A 22895-nucleotide genomic window follows, 5' to 3' on the forward strand; every position below is an offset into this window, starting at 1 on the left:
TCCGGAGAAATAAACCAGTGGAGCGACTGGCTGCAGCAGGACGGGCTAGGTCAGTGGGGTTGCTCCGGAGAAATAAATCAGTGGAGCGACCGGCTGCAGCAGGACGAGCTAGGTCAGTGGGCTTGCTCCGGAGAAATAAATCAGTGGAGTGACTGGCTGCAGCAGGACGAGCTAGGTCAGTGGGCTTGCTCCGGAGAAATAAATCAGTGGAGCGACCGGCTGCAGCAGGACGAGCTAGGTCAGTGGGGTTGCTCCGGAGAAATAAATCAGTGGAGCGACCGGCTGCAGCAGGACGAGCTAGGTCAGTGGGCTTGCTCCGGAGAAATAAATCAGTGGAGCGACTGGCTGCAGCAGGACGAGCTAGGTCAGTGGGCTTGCTCCGGAGAAATAAATCAGTGGAGCGACTGGCTGCAGCAGGACGAGCTAGGTCAGTGGGCTTGCTCCAGAGAAATAAATCAGTGGAGCGACTGGCTGCAGCAGGACGAGCTAGGTCAGTGGGCTTGCTCCGGAGAAATAAATCAGTGGAGCGACTGGCGGCAGCAGGACGAGCTAGGTCAGTGGGGTTGCTCCGGAGAAATAAATCAGTGGAGCGACCGGCTGCAGCAGGACAAGCTAGGTCAGTGGGCTTGCTCCGGAGAAATAAATCAGTGGAGTGACTGGCTGCAGCAGGACGAGCTAGGTCAGTGGGCTTGCTCCGGAGAAATAAATCAGTGGAGCGACTGGCTGCAGCAGGACGAGCTAGGTCAGTGGGCTTGCTCCGGAGAAATAAATCAGTGGAGCGACTGGCTGCAGCAGGACGAGCTAGGTCAGTGGGCTTGCTCCGGAGAAATAAATCAGTGGAGCGACTGGCTGCAGCAGGACGAGCTAGGTCAGTGGGCTTGCTCCGGAGAAATAAATCAGTGGAGCGACTGGCTGCAGCAGGACGAGCTAGGTCAGTGGGCTTGCTCCGGAGAAATAAATCAGTGGAGCGACTGGCTGCAGCAGGACGAGCTAGGTCAGTGGGCTTGCTCTGGAGAAATAAATCAGTGGAGCGACTGGCTGCAGCAGGACGAGCTAGGTCAGTGGGCTTGCTCCGGAGAAATAAATCAGTGGAGCGACTGGCGGCAGCAGGACGAGCTAGGTCAGTGGGGTTGCTCCGGAGAAATAAATCAGTGGAGCGACCGGCTGCAGCAGGACGAGCTAGGTCAGTGGGCTTGCTCCGGAGAAATAAATCAGTGGAGCGACTGGCTGCAGCAGGACGGGCTAGGTCAGTGGGCTTGCTCCGGAGAAATAAACCAGTGGAGCGACTGGCTGCAGCAGGACGGGCTAGGTCAGTGGGGTTGCTCCGGAGAAATAAATCAGTGGAGCGACCGGCTGCAGCAGGACGAGCTAGGTCAGTGGGCTTGCTCTGGATAAATAAATCAGTGGAGCGACTGGCTGCAGCAGGACGAGCTAGGTCAGTGGGCTTGCTCCGGAGAAATAAATCAGTGGAGCGACTGGCTGCAGCAGGACGAGCTAGGTCAGTGGGCTTGCTCCGGATAAATAAATCAGAGCGACTGGCTGCAGCAGGACGAGCTAGGTCAGTGGGCTTGCTCCGGAGAAATAAATCAGTGGAGCGACTGGCTGCAGCAGGACGAGCTAGGTCAGTGGGCTTGCTCCGGATAAATAAATCAGAGCGACTGGCTGCAGCAGGACGAGCTAGGTCAGTGGGCTTGCTCCGGAGAAATAAATCAGTGGAGCGACTGGCTGCAGCAGGACGAGCTAGGTCAGCGGGCTTGCTCCGGAGAAATAAATCAGTGGAGCGACTGGCTGCAGCAGGACGAGCTAGGTCAGCGGGCTTGCTCCGGAGAAATAAATCAGTGGAGCGACTGGCTGCAGCAGGACGAGCTAGGTCAGTGGGCTTGCTCCGGAGAAATAAATCAGTGGAGCGACTGGCTGCAGCAGGACGAGCTAGGTCAGTGGGCTTGCTTCGGGTGTCATCTGTGTGCTGAGTGTCTTTTATACAGGTTCATAGACTTCTATTGGTTCGTGCCTGTTATTTTTTTCTGGAAGCACAAACGACGTCTCCATGTGGTTTACAGACAAAACACTGACCTGAGCATAGCAGCAGAGGTTACAATATGTACATGTGGTATCTGTGCAAAAAATGGGCGCCACACATATCGGAAGCACAGATGTGTGACAAGGCCTTACCGTGTGTGTGAGCGCTACAGGATTCTTTCCAGGCAGTGCACTCTCTGACCAAGGGATCACTGACATTCAAAGGAATTAAGGCCCTTTTACATTTAGCGATGCACCAGCGATCCCGACCACAATATGACCCGGTCAGGATCGCTGGTGCATCGCTGAATGATCGCTAGTGAGCTTCCACACAGGAAGATCTCACAGCGATGCAGCAGTGATACAGCGGACGATACTCACCTTTCACACGCAGCGATCCTGACGTCCTCCCGCCCGTGTCCACGCGTTGCTCGTTGGCGCCAGCAGGAAGCGGACGACAAGAAATGGAGCAGGACATTCTCGCGCGATCAGGGGAGCCGGTCGGAGGTAAGTATCACACACAGCGATATCGCTATGTCACAAAATCAGTGATGTTATAGCAATATCGCTATGTGTAAAACCCCCAATAGGCAGCTCATGCTAATTGCCGGGTCAGAACTGTGCAACAAATCTCTTGGCTACACTAAGCGGGCACCCAGCACCCTCAGGGTATGTGCACACGCTGCGGATTCATGTGCAGATTTTTCCACGCGGAATCTGCAGGTCAAAATACCCGCGTTTTTACTGTACATTCCCTGCAGATTTCACCTGCGTTTTTACACCTGTGGATTCCTGTAATGGAATAGGTGTAAAAACGCTGCAGAATCCACACAAAGAATTGACACGCTGCGGAAAATAAACCGATGCGTTTCCGAGCGGATTTTTCCGCAGCATGTGCACAGCGGTTTTTATTATCCATAGGATGACATGGTACTATACATCATTAGCGAATCTGCAGCGGATCCGCAGGGCCAAATCCGCAGCGGATCCGCACACGAATCCACAAGGTGTGCACATACCCTCAGGCCTCGGTCAGATTTCCATGTTTAAACAAGTGCGTGAAAAAATGGTACTGGTGTCAGTGTTTTGGATCAGTGTGTGGTTCCATGTCCATTTTTTACCACTAATGTGCCTGTTTTTACCATCAGAGTGTGGTACATGTCTGACCAGTGATAGGACCATCCACTGGTCAGAAAACCCCAATCAGTGACTGACATAGCTCCGTGTGCACCCTTATACATGTGATGTGTTCTTTGAGACAGAGAGGTGAGAGCTGCGCCCACTGGCTGCAGGAATCCTGGCATAACAACGGCACACGAGCTTTAGGAGACCCAACATTGCGGGACTGTTTCTGGTGTGGGAGGCAGGGCTATTATCAGTGAAGCTCCTGCTGTAGATTCTGGGGGCCCCCAAGGAATTGGGGGTCCTAGGCAGCTGCCTAGTCAGCCCTGCCCTAACCCCGATGTGAGGCATCTGCTATTTCTAATTTACACTGACTACAGTATTTCACTAGTGGCTGTCTAGGAATGTACAAACCCTTCAATAAGGTTAATTTGTTATATGCGCCCCAAAAATAGTGCTAATGACCAACACATAAGTCTATATTGAAGAAAAAGTAAAGAAGTCATGGCTCCTGCAACAAGACAACAAAATGTGTGTGGGAGAAAAAGGCTACTCCTAAAGGCCTAACGTGGTTCCAGTGGTAAAGGATTAATAGGGTTGTTTTTATTGTTATCATAAAAACCGTAACAAAAAAAGGTGACACGGCGGATTTGTGTCTGGTACGGGGCCGTTAGGCCTCTTTCACACTTCAGTTTTTTACAATCAGTCACAATCCGCCAGGTTTTGGAAAAAACGGATCCTCAATTTTCTTTTGAGGATCCGTATTTTCCCCCCATTGACTTGCATTAATGGCGGATTGTGACGGATTGCTGAATTCAAAATAATAAAAAACGGAGCTGCCTAAAATGGCTGCGGCCCACTCCACAGTGAAGGACTACATTTCCCATGATTCCGCGCTGCACGGCGCAGCTATTTACTAGGCGTACATTACCCTACTAGACATGGCCGAGCCTGCTTCCGAACATTCGAACGACGTCACACGCTGCCTATGATTGGCTGGAATCTCTTACTCCCGCCATTCAATGAAAAGTGACCGTTGCCTGAGGAGAAAGGAGCTGCACGGCGAGTCTGAGGCGCTCACTACTTCTCCAGCGGGATACCCCCCTGAATACTGACATGGCTACCTCGACCCCGACACGTGGAGCCTCCACACCGCTCTCTCCCACTCGCATCTCCCGGCTCCAGGAAAAAGAGCAGCTGCAGCATCTCAATGACCGCCTGGCCGTCTACATAGACCGGGTGCGCTCTCTGGAGCTGGAGAATGACCGGCTGATGCTGAAGGTGTCTGAGAAGGAGGAGGTCACCACGCGGGAGGTGAGTGAGGGATGTGCCTTCATTGTGTGCGCGACATGTCGTGACAGGTGGCGCTGCCCAGGTCCTTCCACGTGGTCGGTCGCCCCCTCCGTGACTTCTCCGTGGGCTAGCAGAGAACTTTTCCCCTGTTGACATGTAGTTGTGGCAGGTGCGATGTCACCACTGTCTCGTGAGGAGCTTGTCCTGCTGACGCCGCCGTCTGGCGTGTCTGGGTATCACACACGGTTTTCCTCTATGCTGTGTGCACACGCTGCGGATTAGGTGTGGATTCATCCGCGCGGATTTTGTAAAATCTGCAGGTCAAAATACCTGCGGTTTTACCTGCGGATTGCTCTGCGGTTTTGCCCTGTGGTTTTTCATCTCCTCAATGGAGGAGATGGCAAACCGCAGGGGAATCCGCAGACAGAATTGACATGTCAATTCTTTCTGCGGATTGAAAACCGCAGATAATCCGCTCGGAAAACTCCGCACCATCTGCACTGCGGTTTTTGATTCCCATTGGGAATCATGGTACTGTACACCGCAGCAAAAACTGCTGCGGGTCCGCAGCGGCCAAAACCACTGCGGAACCGCAGCAAAATCCACAGCGTGTGCACACACCCTAAGGCTGTGTGCACACGCTGTGCATTCACCCTCGGATTTGTATCTGCGGATCCGCAGGTAAAATGACCTGCGATTTTCCCCTGCGGTTTGAGGCTGTGTGCACACGCTGCGGATTAGGTGCGGATTCATCCGCACGGATTTTGTAAAATCCGCAGGTCAAAATACCTGCGGATTGCTCTGCGGTTTTGCCCTGCGGTTTTTCATCTCCTCAATGGAGGAGATGGCAAACCGCAGGAGAATCCGCAGAAAGAATTGACATGTCAATTCTTTCTGCGGATTGAAAACCGCAGATAATCCGCGCGGAAAATTCCGCACCGTCTGCATTGCGGTTTTTGATTCCCATAGGGAATAATGGTACTGTACACCTCAGCAAAAATCCGCAGCGTGTGCACACATCCTCACACCTGGACAATGGAGCAGATGGCAAACCGCAGTGGAATCTGCAGAAACAATTGACATCTCAATTCTTTCTGCGTATTCAAAACCGCAGCTTTTCCGCCGTTAAAAATCCGCAGCATGTGCACAGCAGAATGTAAATCACATAGACTTAAGGCTACTTGCACACGTTGCGGATTGGGGTGCAGATTTGGCCGCGCGGATTTTGTAAAATCCGCAGGTAAATCTGCAGGTCAAAAGACCTGCGGTTTTTCATCTCCACAATGGAGGAGATGGCAAACCGCAGCGGAATCCGCAGAAAGAATTGACATGTAAATTCTTTCTGCAGTTTCAAAACCGCAGGAAAACCGCGCTGAAAAATCTGCACCGTCTGCACTGCGGTTTTTAACATCCGTAGGATATTATGGTACTGTACACCGCAGCAGCCAAATCCACTGCGGAACCGCAGCAGAATCCGCAGCGTGTGCACACACCCTTACATTGTACTGTACACTAACTGCAGATCCGCAGAGGCCATATCCGCAGCAAAAACTGCAGCGTGTGCACATAGCCTTAGGCTGTGTGCACATGTTGCGGATCTGCAGCGTTTTTGTCCCTGGGGATCCGCAGCAGATTTTGCTGCATTGTACAGTACCATTGTATTCAATGGAAATGAAAAACCGCAGTGCACATGCTGTGTATTTTTCAGCGCGGATTTGCTGCGGTTTCAAAACCGCAGCAAGTCAATTCTTTGTGCGGAAGAAGACTTTTGACCTGCGGATTTTTCCAAATCCGCGCAGAAAAATCTGCAGCACCGTCCACTACGTGTGTACATGGCCTTAGTGGCAGTCGGTATGTGCACATTTTTCTCTCATGGCCTACAAATGTAGGGTGGTCAACAAACAAGTGGGAAGAAATAATCCACTCTGATCCTTTTTCCAGTGCAGACACCCCAGTGGTCATCCTGGCGGCACGGTCACAACATTGCTGACATCATGGCACCGTTACTGCCAAGGCCACATATTGGTTGCAGCAATCATATGCTTCTATCAGCAAAGGCAGGGTGGACCGCCGCAGGGGGCGGGGGCAGGCGTTGGTTATGATGTCACATTAGTAAGTATTTAGGGGTTTTGGGCTATGTTCACACTGGGCGCTTTTGCAGTGGTTTTTTTAATGCGATTTTTCAGCTGTGATTAAGGCCATGTGCACACGTAGTAGATGGTGCTGCGGAGTTGGAGAAATCCACAAGTCAAAAGACCTGCGGTTTGACGAGTGTGACCAACCTGTCAATCAGTTCTCCAAGCGATGCTACAGATCGCTTGGAAAACGCTAGCATTCTGCAAGTTAATTACGCTTGCAAAACACTAGTTTTTCCGCGGGAATTTAAATGCGATTTGCCCGTGGAATGGAATCCGGAATTCTTACGGTAATTTCCGTGAGAGTTCCGCTGCGTGTGCACATAGCCTAAAACTGAGCTGATATTATTTGGCTGGGAGAGTCCCTGGTTATGGGGCTCTTCTCAACCTAAAAATACAAGCCCACAGCCACCCCAGAATTGGCACATCACAGGAGATACTCCAATTCTGGCATGTCGCCTTGGCTCTTCCCGATGCCATGGTGCGTTGGCAATCAGGGTAATGGTGCTTAGGGTTGATGAGCACACTAAAAAGACCCTCCTACTATTTACAACAACTCTTAATTGATCAATATTAAAAAGGCATAGGTCATAACATGAGCAGATAGGGATTCTGGCCCTAATTATGGCCCGATGGTTTCCCTACCTTGCCATAGAGGTTGGTACCCTAAAGAGTGATATGGGGCCTCTGCTGAACGTCAGCTGGCCCTCACTGACACTGTTAAACCCTGCTGAAAAGTAGCAACAAACACACAGATATACGTAGCACAAAAAGTAACCCCAGTAGAAACCGTTAAAAATGACAATACATAAAGAAGTAGCTGTGTCTAATGCTGGAGTCACACATAGCGACTTACCAGCGATCCCGACAACGATATCAACGTGTCAGGATCGCTGGTAAGTCGCTATTTGATCGCTGGTGAGCTGTCGCACGGCGTCGCTGTGTTCGTTAGTTACCAGCGCGCTGATGCAGGGAGCTGGTAACTAACGTACACATCGGGTATCCAAGGGACGTGCGTCCCTTAGATACCCGATGTGTACGTTAGTTACTAGCTGATCGCTGGTCTCCCGCCTGTCATACGCAGCGATGTGTGCTGGCCAGCGGGCGATCAGCAACAAAAGAAATGTCCAGAGGTTTCTTGCAGCGATCAGCGATACTGGCAGGGGGCCGGTCGCTGATCGCTATGTGTGATGGGGCTTTAAGACACAAAATGTCAATAACGTCTCACTGATTAACTTAAGGCCACGTCACACATAGCGAGATCGCTGCTGAGTCACAAGTTTTGTGACACAACAGCGATCTCACCAGCGAGATCGCTGTGTGTGACAGCGATCAGCGACCGGCCCCCCTGCTGGTATCGCTGATCGCTCTGGGAAATTTCTGGACATTTCTTTCGTCGCTGATCTCCCGCTGGCCAGCACGCATCGCTGTGTGTGACAGGCGGGAGACCAGCGATCAGCGATAAAATAATAATAAAAAAAAAAAAAATACTATTCTCACCTTCCGACGTCCTGTGCAGCATTCCCGCCTCTCTCTACGCTCCGGTCCCAGTAATCCTTTGCAAGAATGACCGCGAGACTTTGCGATCCCGCGAGAACGGACCTTATCGCGGTAATTCTCGCAAAGGATTACTGGGACCGGAGCGTGGAGAGAGGTGGGAATGCTGCGCGGGACGTTGGAAGGTGAGAATAACAAAACTTTTTATTTTAATTCTATTTTTGACATGAATCAGCGCTGAACACAGCGATGCCGCACGTGCGGCGTCGCTGTGCTAATCGCTGGTGAAGCTGTCTGTTTGACAGCTCACCAGCGATCACACAGCGATCCTGACATATTGATATCGTTGTCGGGATCGCTGGTAAGTCGCTTAGTGTGACGGGGCCTTTAAGGTCGTACAAACATAACTTATCAGATACTGATTAGATACTCTCCACTAAAGACAAGAAGATACTTAGATTATCAAGGTTCGGTCACAAAAATGGGCAATAGAGATTATGGCATAATGGTTTCCCTACCTTGCCGCTGAGGTAAGCGCCCTCAATGACGCTGTTGTACCCTGCAAAGTAATAGCACCACCAAAAAGAAAAAAGTTTGACTGGATGTGACCCAAATGAAAGCTGTAAAGAGTAATGGCAGCGCATATATAAAAATAATCGTGTCAAAAACACTATATGCCAGGGTCAGACTTGCGAGAAACTCTTCGAGGTTACCGCAGGTCAATGAGGCTGCATTCCTAGCCAGGCTGAACTGCGGTGACCTCAACTTGGTGAGAAAGTCAGAGTTCCACTCGGAGAGTTCACCGGATTGACTTTCTCACAGTGTTGAGGTCACCACAGTTCAGCCCAGGCTGGGAACGCAGCCTCAGCGACTGGCGGTCACCTCGATGATGTCAGTGCTAGTCACTGAGGCTTAACTTGCAGCAGCTCATTCATCAGTGGTTCTCAGCCTGGACGGTCGCATCTTAGCACCGTCCAGGTTGAAAACTATTAATCCCCAGACATGGATTACGGCGTGGGACTGAACTTTGGACAGGTGAGGAATATGGTTGTTCTTTATTTTTGTTTTATTACAGGAGACAATGGCTTCAATGAAGTGGGCGTTATGCGAGTGTAACTGTTACTTTTAAATAAAAACAAAACACACTTTTCCATTTTTATTTCAAATAAAATGCTTTATACATGCTGTGTGTTTACCATACAACTAAAGGATTAGTAATGGATAGGAGTCTATTTATAGACGCTTCTCCATTACTAATCTGTGGGCTTGATGAGGGTGCTATTTTTAAGATGGAGGTGGGGCGGGGGAGCAATATCCATGGCCCCATACCAGCCTAAGGCTAAGTGCAGACGTACTTTTTTGCCCTGCGGATTTTTCCGCACAGAATTGAAGAAATCCGCAGGTCAAATGACCTGCATTTTTCCTGCAGATTTCTTCCTTTTTTCTTGCGGTTTTTGTGCGGTTTTCCCCCTGCGGATTTGGAGAATGGAGCAGGTGGAAAACCGCACAAAAGAAGTGACATGCTGCATATTGTGAACCACAAGAAAACCGCGTGGAAAAATCCGCAGTGTCTGCACAGCGGTTTTTCTTTTTTTCAATTGACTAACATGCTACTGTACATCACAATGCGGATATGCAACAAACCTGCGTTGTAAAATCCGCTGCGGATCCGCTGGATATCTGCATTGTGTGCACTTGGCCTGAGACTACCAGTCCCCAGCTGTTTGCTTTAGCAAGGCTGGTTGACAAAAATAAGGGGGACCCCACTCCGGTTTTTAAATTAAATAACTTTTAAAAACCAGTGTGGGACACTGACCCCCCTCAATTCAAATGAACCAGCCTTGCTTAAGCTGAGGGTTACAGCCCGCAGCTGTCAGGTTTGCCTGGCTGGTTATCAAAAATACAATATTTTTTTTCATAGCGCGGGCGGCTAATGAATACTCCCATCAGCCACCGCTTGCTTTCACTTAGCGGCAGCAGCTGTAGGCTGATGGGAGTAATATTCCCATCCACTGCCTGCTCTCGCTATTATCAGTTGACATATATACACCAAATTATTATCCTATATAAGGAGAACATAAGAACACCAAGATACAAGATAACAGTAAAGGCGGTTGTTTTTCCACGAACCAAAAATATTTTTCACAAAGTAACCAGTCTAGCAGTTTTCTGGCTTAAAGGAAACTTGTCACCCCCTCCAGGCGTTTTTAACTAAAAGAGCCACCTTGTGCAGCACTAATGCTGCATTCTGTGGCTTTTATGTGGCGTCTCTTCCACCGCAGAAAGAAGCGTTTTTAAAATTTGTCACTCATACCTGAAGTTTGTTCGGGGGGGGCAGGTCTTTCCCCCCGGACACAGACGCCTCACATCAATCAGTCTTTTCCTCTTGGCGCCGCCCGCGCAGCTTTCATATATTTTCCTGGCGCCTGCGCTGTTATTTTTTCTCTTGGGCATGTACAGTTAGCGCTGCCCGTCCACTGACATCACATGATGTCTTCCTCATCGCGCCTGCGTGGACACGCGGCCCGAGATCCTGTACCGCAGTGTGAATAAATCAGAATAGAATGCGGACCGGACCGCCCAATAAATCCCCACCCGGTGAGTATAATCTCATTCTTATCTTTCGGGTTACATCGGGGGCTTACCTACAGCATTACAGAATGCTGTAGATATGCCCCTGATGTCGATGCCGGCAGCTCATATTCGAAAAAAGGGGTGACAGATTCACTTTATACACCCTGACCAACTGGCTTCATATTGGTAAGAACAACCTCTGATAATTTGAGAAGGGCACAAATAGTTATACAAATCGAGGCTAATGGAGGAGAAGACTGGGCTCTGATATCATTGGATGTGGCCAATGCCTTCAATTCTATGGAGTGGCCCTTTTTTAATAGGGTTAAATAAATTTGGCTTTGGGAATAATTTTAGAAAATGGATTAATATTCTCCTTAAAAATCCTAAAGCTTATATTCAGCACACAGTTTGGATATTTGATTCCCCCACCCCTTGTATGGAGGCACTCGACAAGGATGCCCTTTTTCCATTTATTTGCACTAACAATGTAGCCCCTGGCTATTAATATTAGATCGGATGAACTCTTCAGGGGGAAGTAAATCATAAATCGGGAGCGGATCGCCTGGCATTATATGCAGTCGATCTATTATTTGTTTCTTCCCCAGACTCTACCACCCCAAGGGCCATTGAGCTGATTGACAAACCTGGGGGTTAAGGCCCCGTCACACACAGCGAGATCGCTGATTTTGTGACGCCACAGCGATCTTGCCAGCGAGATCGGTGTGTGTGACGTATCAGCGACCGGCCCCCCCTGCCGGGTATCGCTGATTGCGCTCGAACGTCCTGGGACGTTTTTTGATCGTTGGTCTCCCGCTGGCCAGCACGCATCACTGCGTGTGGCAGCGGGAGAGCAACGATCAGCAACGCTACAAGCTGGTTTCCAATGGAAACAGCGGGTATCTAAGAGCCGCGCAGCTCTTAGATACCCGCCGTTTACATTGGAAACCAGCTTGCTCGCTGGTCCTGATCGCTGGAGGTGCTGTCTGTGACAGCTCACCAGCGATCAGCTAACTATGTCCCAGCGATCCCATCCACGTCGGATCGTTGGGACATTGATGTGTGTAACGGGGCCTTTACTCCTTTGTATTTATGAATTAGATGAAATCCTATGTGCTTTATCTTTCTCCCAATAGATCTAATCTCGTAAACTCGGTGATGCTTGGTATTCAAGTGGTAAACCAGTTCAAATACCTTGGAATAATTATCTCCAAATGTATCCCACCTGATCCCATTTTTTAACACCTTCACGACGTGCGCCGTACTAGTTCTGTGCATGTCGTGTCTCCCCTTTGATGTGGGGTCTGGCGCTGAGCCCACATGTCAGCTCACTTGAAAAGCTGACGTGCCTGCAACAGCTGTGGGTGGAATCTATCCACCCGTGGCTATTAACACAATTAAATGGCGCTGTCAAACTGACAGCAGCATTATTTAACATGCACTTCCGGCTATCGCACTAGAAATCCGCCCATCGGTGACGCCTGACATGTGATTGTGGGTCAGCGATGGATTGGCGTGACAACCAGAGGTCTCCTGGAGACCTCAGGATGTCATTTCCGGATTGCTATCGCTTGTATGTAGCGGAGCTGATCGGGTTATGGCAGCTTCTAGTCACCCATGGAGACCATTGAAGCATGCCAAAAAAAAAAAGTTTCTAAAATTCACCTTCCTGACAGGCCAATATTTACAATCCTGACCAGTGTCACTTTTTGAGGTCATAACTCTGGAATGTGTCAACAGATCCTGGTGATTGAGATTTTCTCGTGACATATTGGACTTTGATAGTGGTAAAATTTATTTGATATGACTTGCGTTTATTTGTGGAAAAAAAGGCAATTTTCAAACTTATGACTCTGTAAGAGCATAAAGATTATATCGCACAAAATAGTTAATAAAATTTCCCACATGTCTACTTTACATCAGCACAATTTTGGAAGCATAGTTTTTTTTTCTTTTGAAGCGATAAGGGTTAAAAGTTGAACAGCGATTTTATCATTTTTACAACAAAATTTGCAAAACTTTTTTTTTTTTGAAGTGACTGAGGGGCCTATAAAATAACCGAAAATTCACCATTCTAAAAACTGCACCCCTCAAGGTACTCAAAACCGCATTCAAGAAGTTTATTAACCCTTCAGGTGCTTCACAGGAATTTTTGGAATGTGGAATAAAAAAATATTTACTTTTTCTTTCACAAAAATTTTCCTTTAGACCTATATTTTTTTTTTTTTTTCTTTTTTACTTTCGCAAGGGTAACAAGAGAAACTGGACCATACATTTTGTTGTGCGATTTCTCCTGAGCATGCCGATACCCCATATATGGGGGAAATCTTCTGTTTGGGCCCATGGCAGGGCTTGGAAGGGAAGGGGCACTATTTCACTCTTTGAATGTAAATTTTGCTTGCATAATGAGCGGATACCATGTCGTGTTTGGAGAGCCTCTGATGTGCCTAAACAGTGGAAACCCCCAACAAGTGACACCATTTTGGAAACCAGATTCTTTAGGGAACTTATCTAATGTGTATTAATCACCTTGAACCTCCCAGGTGTTTCACAGAAGTTTCTAACATTAAGCCGTGAAAATAAAAAAAACACAAATTTTCCCAGATAAATCTTATCTCCAAATTTTGCATTTTCATAAGGGTAATAAGAGAAATTGCGCCATAAAATTTGTGCTATTTCTCCTGAGTACACCAATACCCCATATGTGGGGGAATACTACTTTGAGGTACAGTGCAAAGCTCTGAAAGGAAGTACCATATATACTCGTATGTAAGCTGTTTTTCAGCACTTTTTTTTGTGTGTTGACAACGCCCCCCTTGGCTTATACATGAGTCAATTGTCCCAGCGGGGAGGGGGAGCAGCGGGTGACAGGCAGGAGCCGGCGACTCTGGCTACAGCCTGTGCCGCTGCTAAAGAGAAATTAATATTCATTTTTCTTACAGCGCGCACAATGACAGCTGCAGCCGCCGGCTTCCCGAAGACGTCATACACTCCAGCGTGCCTGGCATCTCATTGTTGCCGGCTTCCAGAAGCTCTTCCTGTGCTGAGCGATCACGTGGCACCGCTCTTTAAGGTAATGAATATGTATACAACTCCACTCCCATAGGTGTGGAGGGGATATTCATTACCTTAATGAGCGGTGTCATGTGATCGCCTAGCACAGGAAGAGCTGCTGGAAGCCGGAACGAGGTGATGTGAGGGTACGCTGGAGGGCGAGTAGGATGATTTTTTTTTTTTTTTGGGAAGCATGTATACAAGGATGGGAGGGCAGGAGCCACGCATACCAGGACAGCGACGTGGGGAGGGCAAGCCACGCATACCAGGACAGCGACGTGGGGAGGGCAAGCCACGCATACCCGGCTTATACTCGAGTCAGTAAGCTTACAGAGTTTTCCGTGGCAAAGTTGGGTGCCTCGGGTTGGCTTATACTGGAGTATATACGGTAGCTTCACATTACAATGCAGATTTTGTTGCACTTGATTGCTATGTTACATTGGCAGAGCCCGAGATACCAGCACAGCAGAATCCACCGTAAGTGATCGCTTTATCAATTAAACCTTTCAATGAATTCATCTACTGGTGCAGTGATTATATTGACACCACAGTGAAGAAAAAATCATCCAGTTTTATCACCAACATTGTGTGTTATCCCCAAGTTTTACATTTTCACACTGGGAAATCCCCATATGTGGCTGTACAGTAGTACTACTTAGGCTACTTTCACACATCAGTTTTTTGCCGTCAGGCAGGATCCGGCTATTTTTAGAAAAAACGGATCCGGCATAAATTTTGGAGAACTGTAGAAACGGATCCGTTTTTTTGCTGGATCCGTCTAGCAGGTTATATCTGTTCCTGGGGGCTGGCCAATTGGATCTGAGCATGCGCAGACTTAAAAAAACGGATCCGGTGGCTGGATCCGTCTTTTTCTGGATCCGGCGCATTCCGGCGCCCATAGACTTTCATTGTAGCAAAAAGCTGGAAGCGCCGAATCCGGCGCTTCCGGCTTTTTCGCCGGAGACAAAAAATGTTACAGTAGCCGTTTTTTCCAGACGCCGGAATGAGACAAGTTGCCGGATCCGGCAAAAAACGGATGAAACGCAATGCCATCCGGCACGATCCGGCGCTAATGCAAGTCAATGGGGAAAAACTGGATCCGGCATTGCATTTTGCCGGATCCGGTTTTACAAAAAAGCCGGATCGCGCCTGAAGGCAAAAAACTGATGTGTGAAAGAGGCCTTAGGCATATGGAGACTCGGGAGGAACTGAGCGCTATTTGCCTCTTGGAGCGCTGATTTTCCTAGACTAATTTTCGGACTCCATATATAGAGCCCCTAAGTACTAGAATAGCAGAATTCCCCCACCCCACCCCCCAAGTGACCCGATTTTGGAAATTATACCCCTTTGGGAATTTATCTACAGGTGTAGTGACGATATTGACTCTATTGATGTTTTCCAGAAACGGGCAGCAGTGGATATTGCAGAGTGAAAATTGCAAACTGCTGTTGTAGTCATCAGTGCATTATGCCCAGCTCATGCTTCTGGAGATAAGCACCTCTAAATTAGGCAAGCTCTCATCACTACAGAAATGCCAAACATGTGGGTGCTAAATGTTGTTTAGGCCCCTTGGGCCTCAGAAGGGAAGGGGAATTTGGAATTGAGAGCCGAAAATTTGCTAAAATTCTTTTGGGGAGCAAGGAGCCATTTAGCTTTTCCGGAGCCTTTGTGCTACCAGTAACGTGGAAGCCCCCTATATTTCCATTAACATTTGATGGACCTGAGTGGGGGCTTGCTTTTTTTGTGGATTGAGTTGAAGCTTTTTTTGGGAACATTTAACGTAACATTTATGATCACATTTATCCAGTGCTCTACGCTGAGCACTTTGGGGTTTCCATCTAAATCTCCGAGTTACGTGACAGTTGAAACCCACGAGGGATCCATTCAATATGAGTCGGCAGAGTAAAGCCCCCGTTACACTAAACGATGTCCCAACGATCCGACATGATGGGATCGCTGGGACATTGTTAGGCTGATCGCAGGTGAGCTGTCACATAGACAGCCCCAGCGATTAGGAGCAGCGACGCTAGACGCTGGTTTCTGATGTAAATGTCGGGTATCCAGGAGCAGTGCGACTCCTAGATACCCGCTGTTTACCTTGGAAACCGGCTTACACACTGGTTTCCAAGGTAAACATCGGGTATCTAGGAGCCGCGCGACTCTTGGATACCTGACGTTTACATTAGAAACCAGCGTCGCTGATCGCTGGTCTCTCGCTGCCGCATGCCGCGATGTGCGCTGGGCAGCGGGAGACCAGTGATCAAAAAACGGCCCTGGCCGCTCGAGCACGATCAACGATAACCGGCAGGGGGCCCTGGCCGCTCGAGCACGATCAGCGATAACCGGCAGGGGGGCCGGTCACTGATCCCCGTCACACACAGCGATCTCGCTGGTGAGATCTCTGATGTGTCACAAAATGCTGTGTGTAACGGGACCCTTACTCTCGACTGTCTGGCCTCTGTTCAGCGGTGTCCTTTTCAGAAGTGCCCAAAACTGCAATCCTAAAAAGACTGTCCTATGGCGTCCACAGTGACGCCATCTGCCTCATAGGGAATTTTCCGCTGGGGTTCTGTCTGAATCACGTATTTCAGAGATTTACTCGAAACCCCGATGTAAGCGCTGAGCACAGGATAAATATGCACCAAGGCTTACTGTGATCTTTGGGAGTCGGAATGAAAAAATCAACAGGTGAAGAACTTGGTTTTATTTTTTTTTTAATGACGTTCCTTATGCGATATAAGTGATTAGGCGACTTTATTCTTCGGGTCGGTGCGATACCAGATTTGTATTGGGTTTTTGTTTGGCTGCTGTCACACACAAAAAGATGCTTTTTATTGCGAAAACTAGTTTTTGCATCACCATATTTTGAGAGCTATAATTTTATATTTTGGCCGACAGTCGTGATGTGTGGTGGTTTTTTTTTTTTTTTGCGGGACGAGCTGACGCTTTTATTGGTAACGTTTTGGCCACACTTTTTTTTGATCGCTTTCTATTCTGATTTTTGGGAGACAAAATGAACAAACAGCAATTCAGGAATTGCTTTTTTTTTTATACCGTCCCGCATGTGGTAAAATTGATAAGGCTGCTTCATTCTTCAGGTCAGTACGATTATAGCGATACCTCATTTATATACTCGTGTATAAGCCGACCCATGTATTAGCCGACCCCCCCCCCGCCCCCACAATTTTGTCACAAAAAACTGGGAAAACTTATTGACTCGCGTATAAGCCTAGGGTGGAAAATGCCGAAGCTACTGGTAAATTTCAAAAATAAAATGGACGCCATATAATGCTCCATAAAGTTCATGATGGGTTCTATAAGATGCTCCATACAAAAATTTGCCTAATAATGCTGCACAGTGAATAATGGTGGCCCTATAACATGCTCCATAATAACATGCCCCTTATAATGCTGCACAGTGATTGGTGGCCCCTTATAATGCTGCACAGTGGTTAGTGGCTCCTTATAATGCTGCACAGTGGTTAGTGGCTCCTTATAATGCTGCACAGTGATTAGTGGCCCCTTATAATGCTGCACAGTGGTTAGTGGCCCCTTGTAAAGCTGCACAGTGGTTAGTGGCCCCTTGTAAAGCTGCACAGTGGTTAGTGGCCCCTTGTAAAGCTGCACAGTGGTTAGTGGCCCCTTGTAAAGCTGCACAGTGGTTAGTGGCCCCTTGTAAAGCTGCACAGTGGTTAGTGGCCCCTTGTAAAGCTGCACAGTGGTTAGTGGCCCCTTGTAAAGCTGCACAGTGGTTAGTGGCCCCTTGTAAAGCTGCACAGTGGTTAGTGGCCCCTTGTAAAGCTGCACAGTGGTTAGTGGCCCCTTGTAAAGCTGCACAGTGGTTAGTGGCCCCTTACAATGCTGCTGCCTCAATTAAAGGAAAAAAAAAACTATATACTCACCTTGTCGCTGCTGCTCCTCAGCGTTGCCGGCTCTGCACAGTGACTGCCAGAGGAAGCAAGACAGCAGAGCGACGCGCAGCAGTGGAACGGGGGACAGGTGAATATGGCTCCCTCCATTATACTCGTCTCTCCTGGCATGTCTCTTGCAGCCCCCCCGTGCTTATTCCATCTTCTCGGTGCTGTTCTTCCTGCTTTCAGCGGTCACGTGGTGCCGCTCATTACATATGCCAGGAGAGGGCGAGTATGATCTGACACCCCCGCTCCCCCTTCCCGGCCGACCCCTCCCCCCCCCCCCCCCCCCGGTATATGACTTGGGTATAAGCCGAGAGGAGGACTTTCAGCCCAAAAAAATGGGCTGAAAATCTCTGCGTATATACGGTAGTTAGTTTTCACGCTTTTACACAACAAAAACTATTTTATAGAAAAAATTATTTTTACGTTGTGCACTGAGCAGGTTAACTAGTGGGACAGTTTTATAGAACGGGTCGTACGGACGCAACGATAAAATATATGTACACTTTTATTTTTGTTTTTTTTATTTACATAAAATAAATATTTTTCCAATAAATACATTTTTTTTTTTTCTTTAGGGATTTTTAAAAAATTTTACACTTTGTAACTGATCTGACAGGCAGGGAAGGAGGCATGCCAGCGCCTGCTCCCAACAGGCACTCGCAAAGCCACCTTCCCTCCAGGACCTGGAAGGACCCTGCGGCCATCCTGGTGCCTGGTCCCATGCAGGAAGACTCAGGGACACCGGGAATCAGAAGGCAGGGGGAGCGGAGGGCAGGTGAGGGGGAGCAAATACTGATGGCGGCGGCCGATCGCCCCCGTCAGTCGGTTAGGGGGGGTGTCAGATCTCGGTCTCCAGCCATGGCCAGTGATATTGCCGCATCGGCCATGGCTGGATTGTAATATTTCACCAAATCTCCTTGATGAAATATTACAATTGCTCTGATTGGCTGTTTCACTTTCAACAGCCAATCATCGTAGCCACGGGGTGATGTACAAGTCCCCCTGTACCTGCGGGTCGGGTGACCTTTCAGTGACCCTGGTCACCCGATGAGTCACAGGTCGGGAAAGGGTTAAGTGGTGAAAAAAAAAGTTTAAAAAAAAAAAAAATATTGCGTCACTTTTCGAGACCATTAGTGTGTCCATTTTTTGTGACCTCGGGTTTGGTGAGGGCTTATTTGCGTGCCGAGTTGACATTTTTAAATTATATCATTTTAGTGTAGAAATGATCTTTTGATCGCCTGTTATTGCATTTTAATGCAATGTTGCTGCAGCAAAAAAAACCAAACGGAATTCTGGTATTTTGACTTTTTTTTCTTGTTACTCCGTTAAGCGATTGGGTTTTTTTTTATTTTGATAGATCGGGTTATTATGAACACGGCGATGCCAAATATGTGTACGTTTGATTTTTTTTTTTTTTTATAGCTTTATTTTGAAGTGGGCAAAAGCGGTGATTTAACCCCTTCCTGACATGCGCATACATATACTGTTCTGTGGGAGGTGAATTCCTGCAAAGAGCAGTATACCTACAGCACCACGATCGCGTGGCCTCGCGCTGAGCGCTGTGGCGATCGCGTGCAGGTGTAAGCTGTATGTGTGCTAGCACCAATTGCGGGCATTTAACTCCTCTGATGCCGCTGTCAGTAGTGACAGCGGTATAAAGAAGCATTGCGCAGGGAGGGGGGCTCCCTGCATGCTTCCATCAGGCCAACCATGCATACCAGGATAGGGGGGGAGGGGTGCCATGTATATCAGGATTGGGGGAGTGAGAGGACCATGAATATGCATTATTGTATTACTGTTAAAACTTCATAAACTACATACATATTGTAGAATATCCGATGCGTTAGAATCGGGCCACCATCTAGTGTGTGTGTGTGTATGTATGTGTATATATATATATATATATATATATATATATATATATATATATATATATATATCTCTCTCTCCACTCCATGATCCACGCGCCCGGCGTCTTCCGGTCCCAGTAATGCTTTGCGCCTTAGACCGCTGATGACGTCGTGCCCTCACGAGAGTGACGTCATCTCCAGTCCTTTGCGCTAAGCATTACTGGGACCGCGATGCCGGGCTTGTGGAAAGGAGATCGAGGGCCGTCGGAAGGTGAGAATAGCTTTTTTTTTTTTTGGGCGCTGCGCCTGTCGCTGATCGGTCGCAGCCTGGCGGCCACGACCAGTCTGCGATGCGGGATTTTGGTTACAGACAGTCAGACATAAGATGATATATATATTTTTCATATACCGTATTTTTCTGACTATAAGACGCACCGGACCATAAGACGCACCCCAATTTTCAGAAGGAAAATAGGGAAAAAAAATGTGTCAAATGGGGGTCCGTCTTAGTCTGAATTCAGCTTACCTGGGAAGGGATCCGGCACAGGTGGAGGAGTGGTCACAGGGGTCATTCAGTGGTCCAGGCTCGTGCGGTGGCGGCTCTGTGCTGGGGCAGGTTGGTTGTGCTGGAGCAGCTGTGCTGTGCTAGGGCAAGTGGGCTGTGCTGGGGCAGGTGGGCTCTGTGGGGTGAGGGTGGCGGCTCTCTGTGCTCCGGTGCAGGGGCGGCGGCTCCGCCGGCATTTCCTCCAAGCCCGGAGGCCCCCGCACATCCCTTGCTGGCTGCCGCCATGTTGCGGTGGCCTCCGGGAGCATGGACGCCGGAAAGATGGCCGCCGGTCCGGGGACGGCGCATGCGCAGGTTCAGATCTCGTCCCGAGATCTCGTGGGACGAGATTCGAATCTCTGCAACGAGATCTCGGGACGATATCTGAACCTGCGCATGCGCCGTCCCCGGACCGGCGGCCATCTTTCCAGCGTCCATGCGGCCGGCAAGGGATGTTCGGGGGGCCTCTGGGCTTGGAGGAAATGCCGGCGGAGCCGCCGCCCCTGCTTTGGAGCACAGAGCCGCTACCCCTGCATCGGAGCACAGCCTGCTACCACCACCGCACTAGAGTCCCGCGGCACCCGCACCAACCTCGGAGGTAGGAACATTGCGACCATAAGACGCACCACCCACTTTCCCCCCAAATTTTGGGAGAAAAAAGTGCGTCTTATGGTCCGAAAAATACGGTAGTTCTACATACCAGAGTATTAGCAAAGTCAATTGCCGGCCTCTGTAAAATCATTCCCCAACCCGACATGAAATGACACATGGTTTACATACAGTAAACCATTTCATGTATTTTTTTTATATGTCCATGACTAATAATTAAAGTAGGGTTTGTATGTAAAATTTGGGACGTCTAGGTGCTAAATTAGGGGGTTAATTATTTGGAAAAAATGCGTGGGCTCCCGTGGCAAAATTGCAACCAGAGAGGTAAAGCAGGTAAGTGAGGGCAGATTTTAATAGCCTTGAGAGAGACCATTGTTTTTGCCCTCCCCTCCCCCCGCTAGCTACAAAAATCTGCCCCCAGACAAGGCGCATCTATAAGATGCGCCTTTTCTGACACATCCTCTCTATTCCCATTGCCCAGTAGCGGTGGCTAGTGGGTTAATATTAATAGCTTAATGTCAATTGGAAGGTGACATTAAGCCGATTAATAATGGAGAGGTGTCAATTAGACACTTATCCATTATTAATCCTAGACTATTAAACGGTTAAACACACAGACATTAATGAAATAAAGACACCGAGTTCTTGACGATTTATTGCTCTGGTAATCCAAAAATAAACCATCGACCTGTAACAAAAAGAAAACAAAAAATCAACCATATCCTTACCTCCGCTGCTCAGTCAGGTCCCCCGCTGCAATCCATCAGAAAGGGTTAAGAGGTTTACACAGGGACCGGTGCTAATGCGACCAGCCCCATGTAAGCCACTGCCAGAATGAATTATTTCATCTCTGCACAGCCTCCGTGGCTGCCCTGAGATGAACTAATTACCTTGGGAAAGTTTTTGCATCTTTTTCCACGCTCATTAGTTCACCTCAGGTCAGCCAGTGATGTCAGTGAGGCTGCGCGGAGTCCCCTGGCTGACCTGAGGTGAACTGATGAGCGTGGGAAAAAATGCAGAAACTTTCCCAAGGTAATTGGTTCATCTCAGGGCAGCCAGGGAGGCTGCGCAGAGATGAAATAATTCATTCTGGCAGTGGTTTACATGGGGCTGGTCGCATTAGCTTTCGTTTGGGTTTTAACCTGTCATAGGGATCCATTATATGTCCATTTTGCAGGCCTGCGAGAGAAAAATGGTATACGGATCACATACGGATGCTTACATGGGCAAAGTACGCGGCCACACCCTGACAACGGATGACATACGGATCACTATTGAGGGACCATTTCTGCGTATTAAGGCCGTAAAATACGGACCATATTTTTATACATTGTTTGTGACTCCAGCCTTGGGGTTGGAGTTAGGGGGTTCAGTTAGAATTGAGGGGTTTCCATTATTTAGGCATATCGGGGTCTCCAAACGTGACATGGCGCCACCATTGATTCCAGCCAATTTTGCATTCAAAAAGTCAAATTACTCTCCCTTCCAAGCCCCGAAGTGTGTGCCCAAATAGTGGTTTACCCCAACATATCAACATATGGGGTATTAGCGTGCGCAAGAAAAATTGCACAACAACTTTGGGTGTCTAATTTCTCCTGTTACCCTTGGGAAAATAAAAAAAAATTGGGGGCTAAAAAAATATTTTTGTTGGGGGGGAGATTTCTTATTTTCACGGCTCTGCGTTGTAAACTTCTGTGAAGCACTTGGGGCTTCAAAGTGCTCACCACACATCTAGATAAGTTCCTTGGGGGTCTAGTTTCCAAAATGGGGTCACTTGTGGGGGGTTTCTACTGTTTAGGCACATCAGGGGCTCTGCAAACATAACATGACGCCCGCAGACCATTCCATCAAAGTCTCCAAAGTCTGCATTTCAAAACGTCACTACTTCTCTTCCGAGCCCCAACGTGTGCCCAAACAGTAGTCCCCCTCCCACATATGGGGTACCAGCGTACTCAGGACAAACTGGACAACAGGTTTTGGGATCCAATTTCTCCTGTTACCCTTGTGAAAATAAATTGCGGGCTAAACATTTTTTGAGGGAAAAAAAGATTTTTTTTTTTTTTTTTTTATTTTCACGGCTCTGCTTTATACAGTACCTTGCGAAATTATACGGCCCTCTAGAACTTTTCAACCTTTTCCCACATATATAGGGACATGAATTACCCATCCACCGTAATGCCAATACTTTCCGTGCCATAAACAGCGTCTCACGTAGAAAAATCCCAGCATGATGACTCCAAACCTCCTCCTCCCATACCCCCAAACAAGCAGACCAGTGGCT

General features: G+C 48.3%; 1 protein-coding gene across 1 annotated transcript in view; it reads left to right on the plus strand.

The window, feature by feature from the left end:
• Positions 1–4093: 4093 nt before the first annotated feature.
• The window catches only part of LMNB2 (lamin B2), a 148982-nt gene continuing 130180 nt past the window's right edge, over positions 4094–22895 (plus strand). The window contains exon 1 of the mRNA XM_073545097.1: positions 4094–4455. Within this exon, the coding sequence (XP_073401198.1) occupies positions 4258–4455 (198 nt within the window). The 5' untranslated portion in view covers positions 4094–4257. The remainder of the gene's footprint in view (positions 4456–22895) is intronic.

This window comes from Dendrobates tinctorius, unplaced genomic scaffold (assembly GCF_039654945.1).
Source record: "Dendrobates tinctorius isolate UK_male_01 unplaced genomic scaffold, ASM3965494v1 ptg000011l, whole genome shotgun sequence".
Taxonomy (NCBI): Eukaryota; Metazoa; Chordata; class Amphibia; order Anura; family Dendrobatidae; genus Dendrobates; species Dendrobates tinctorius.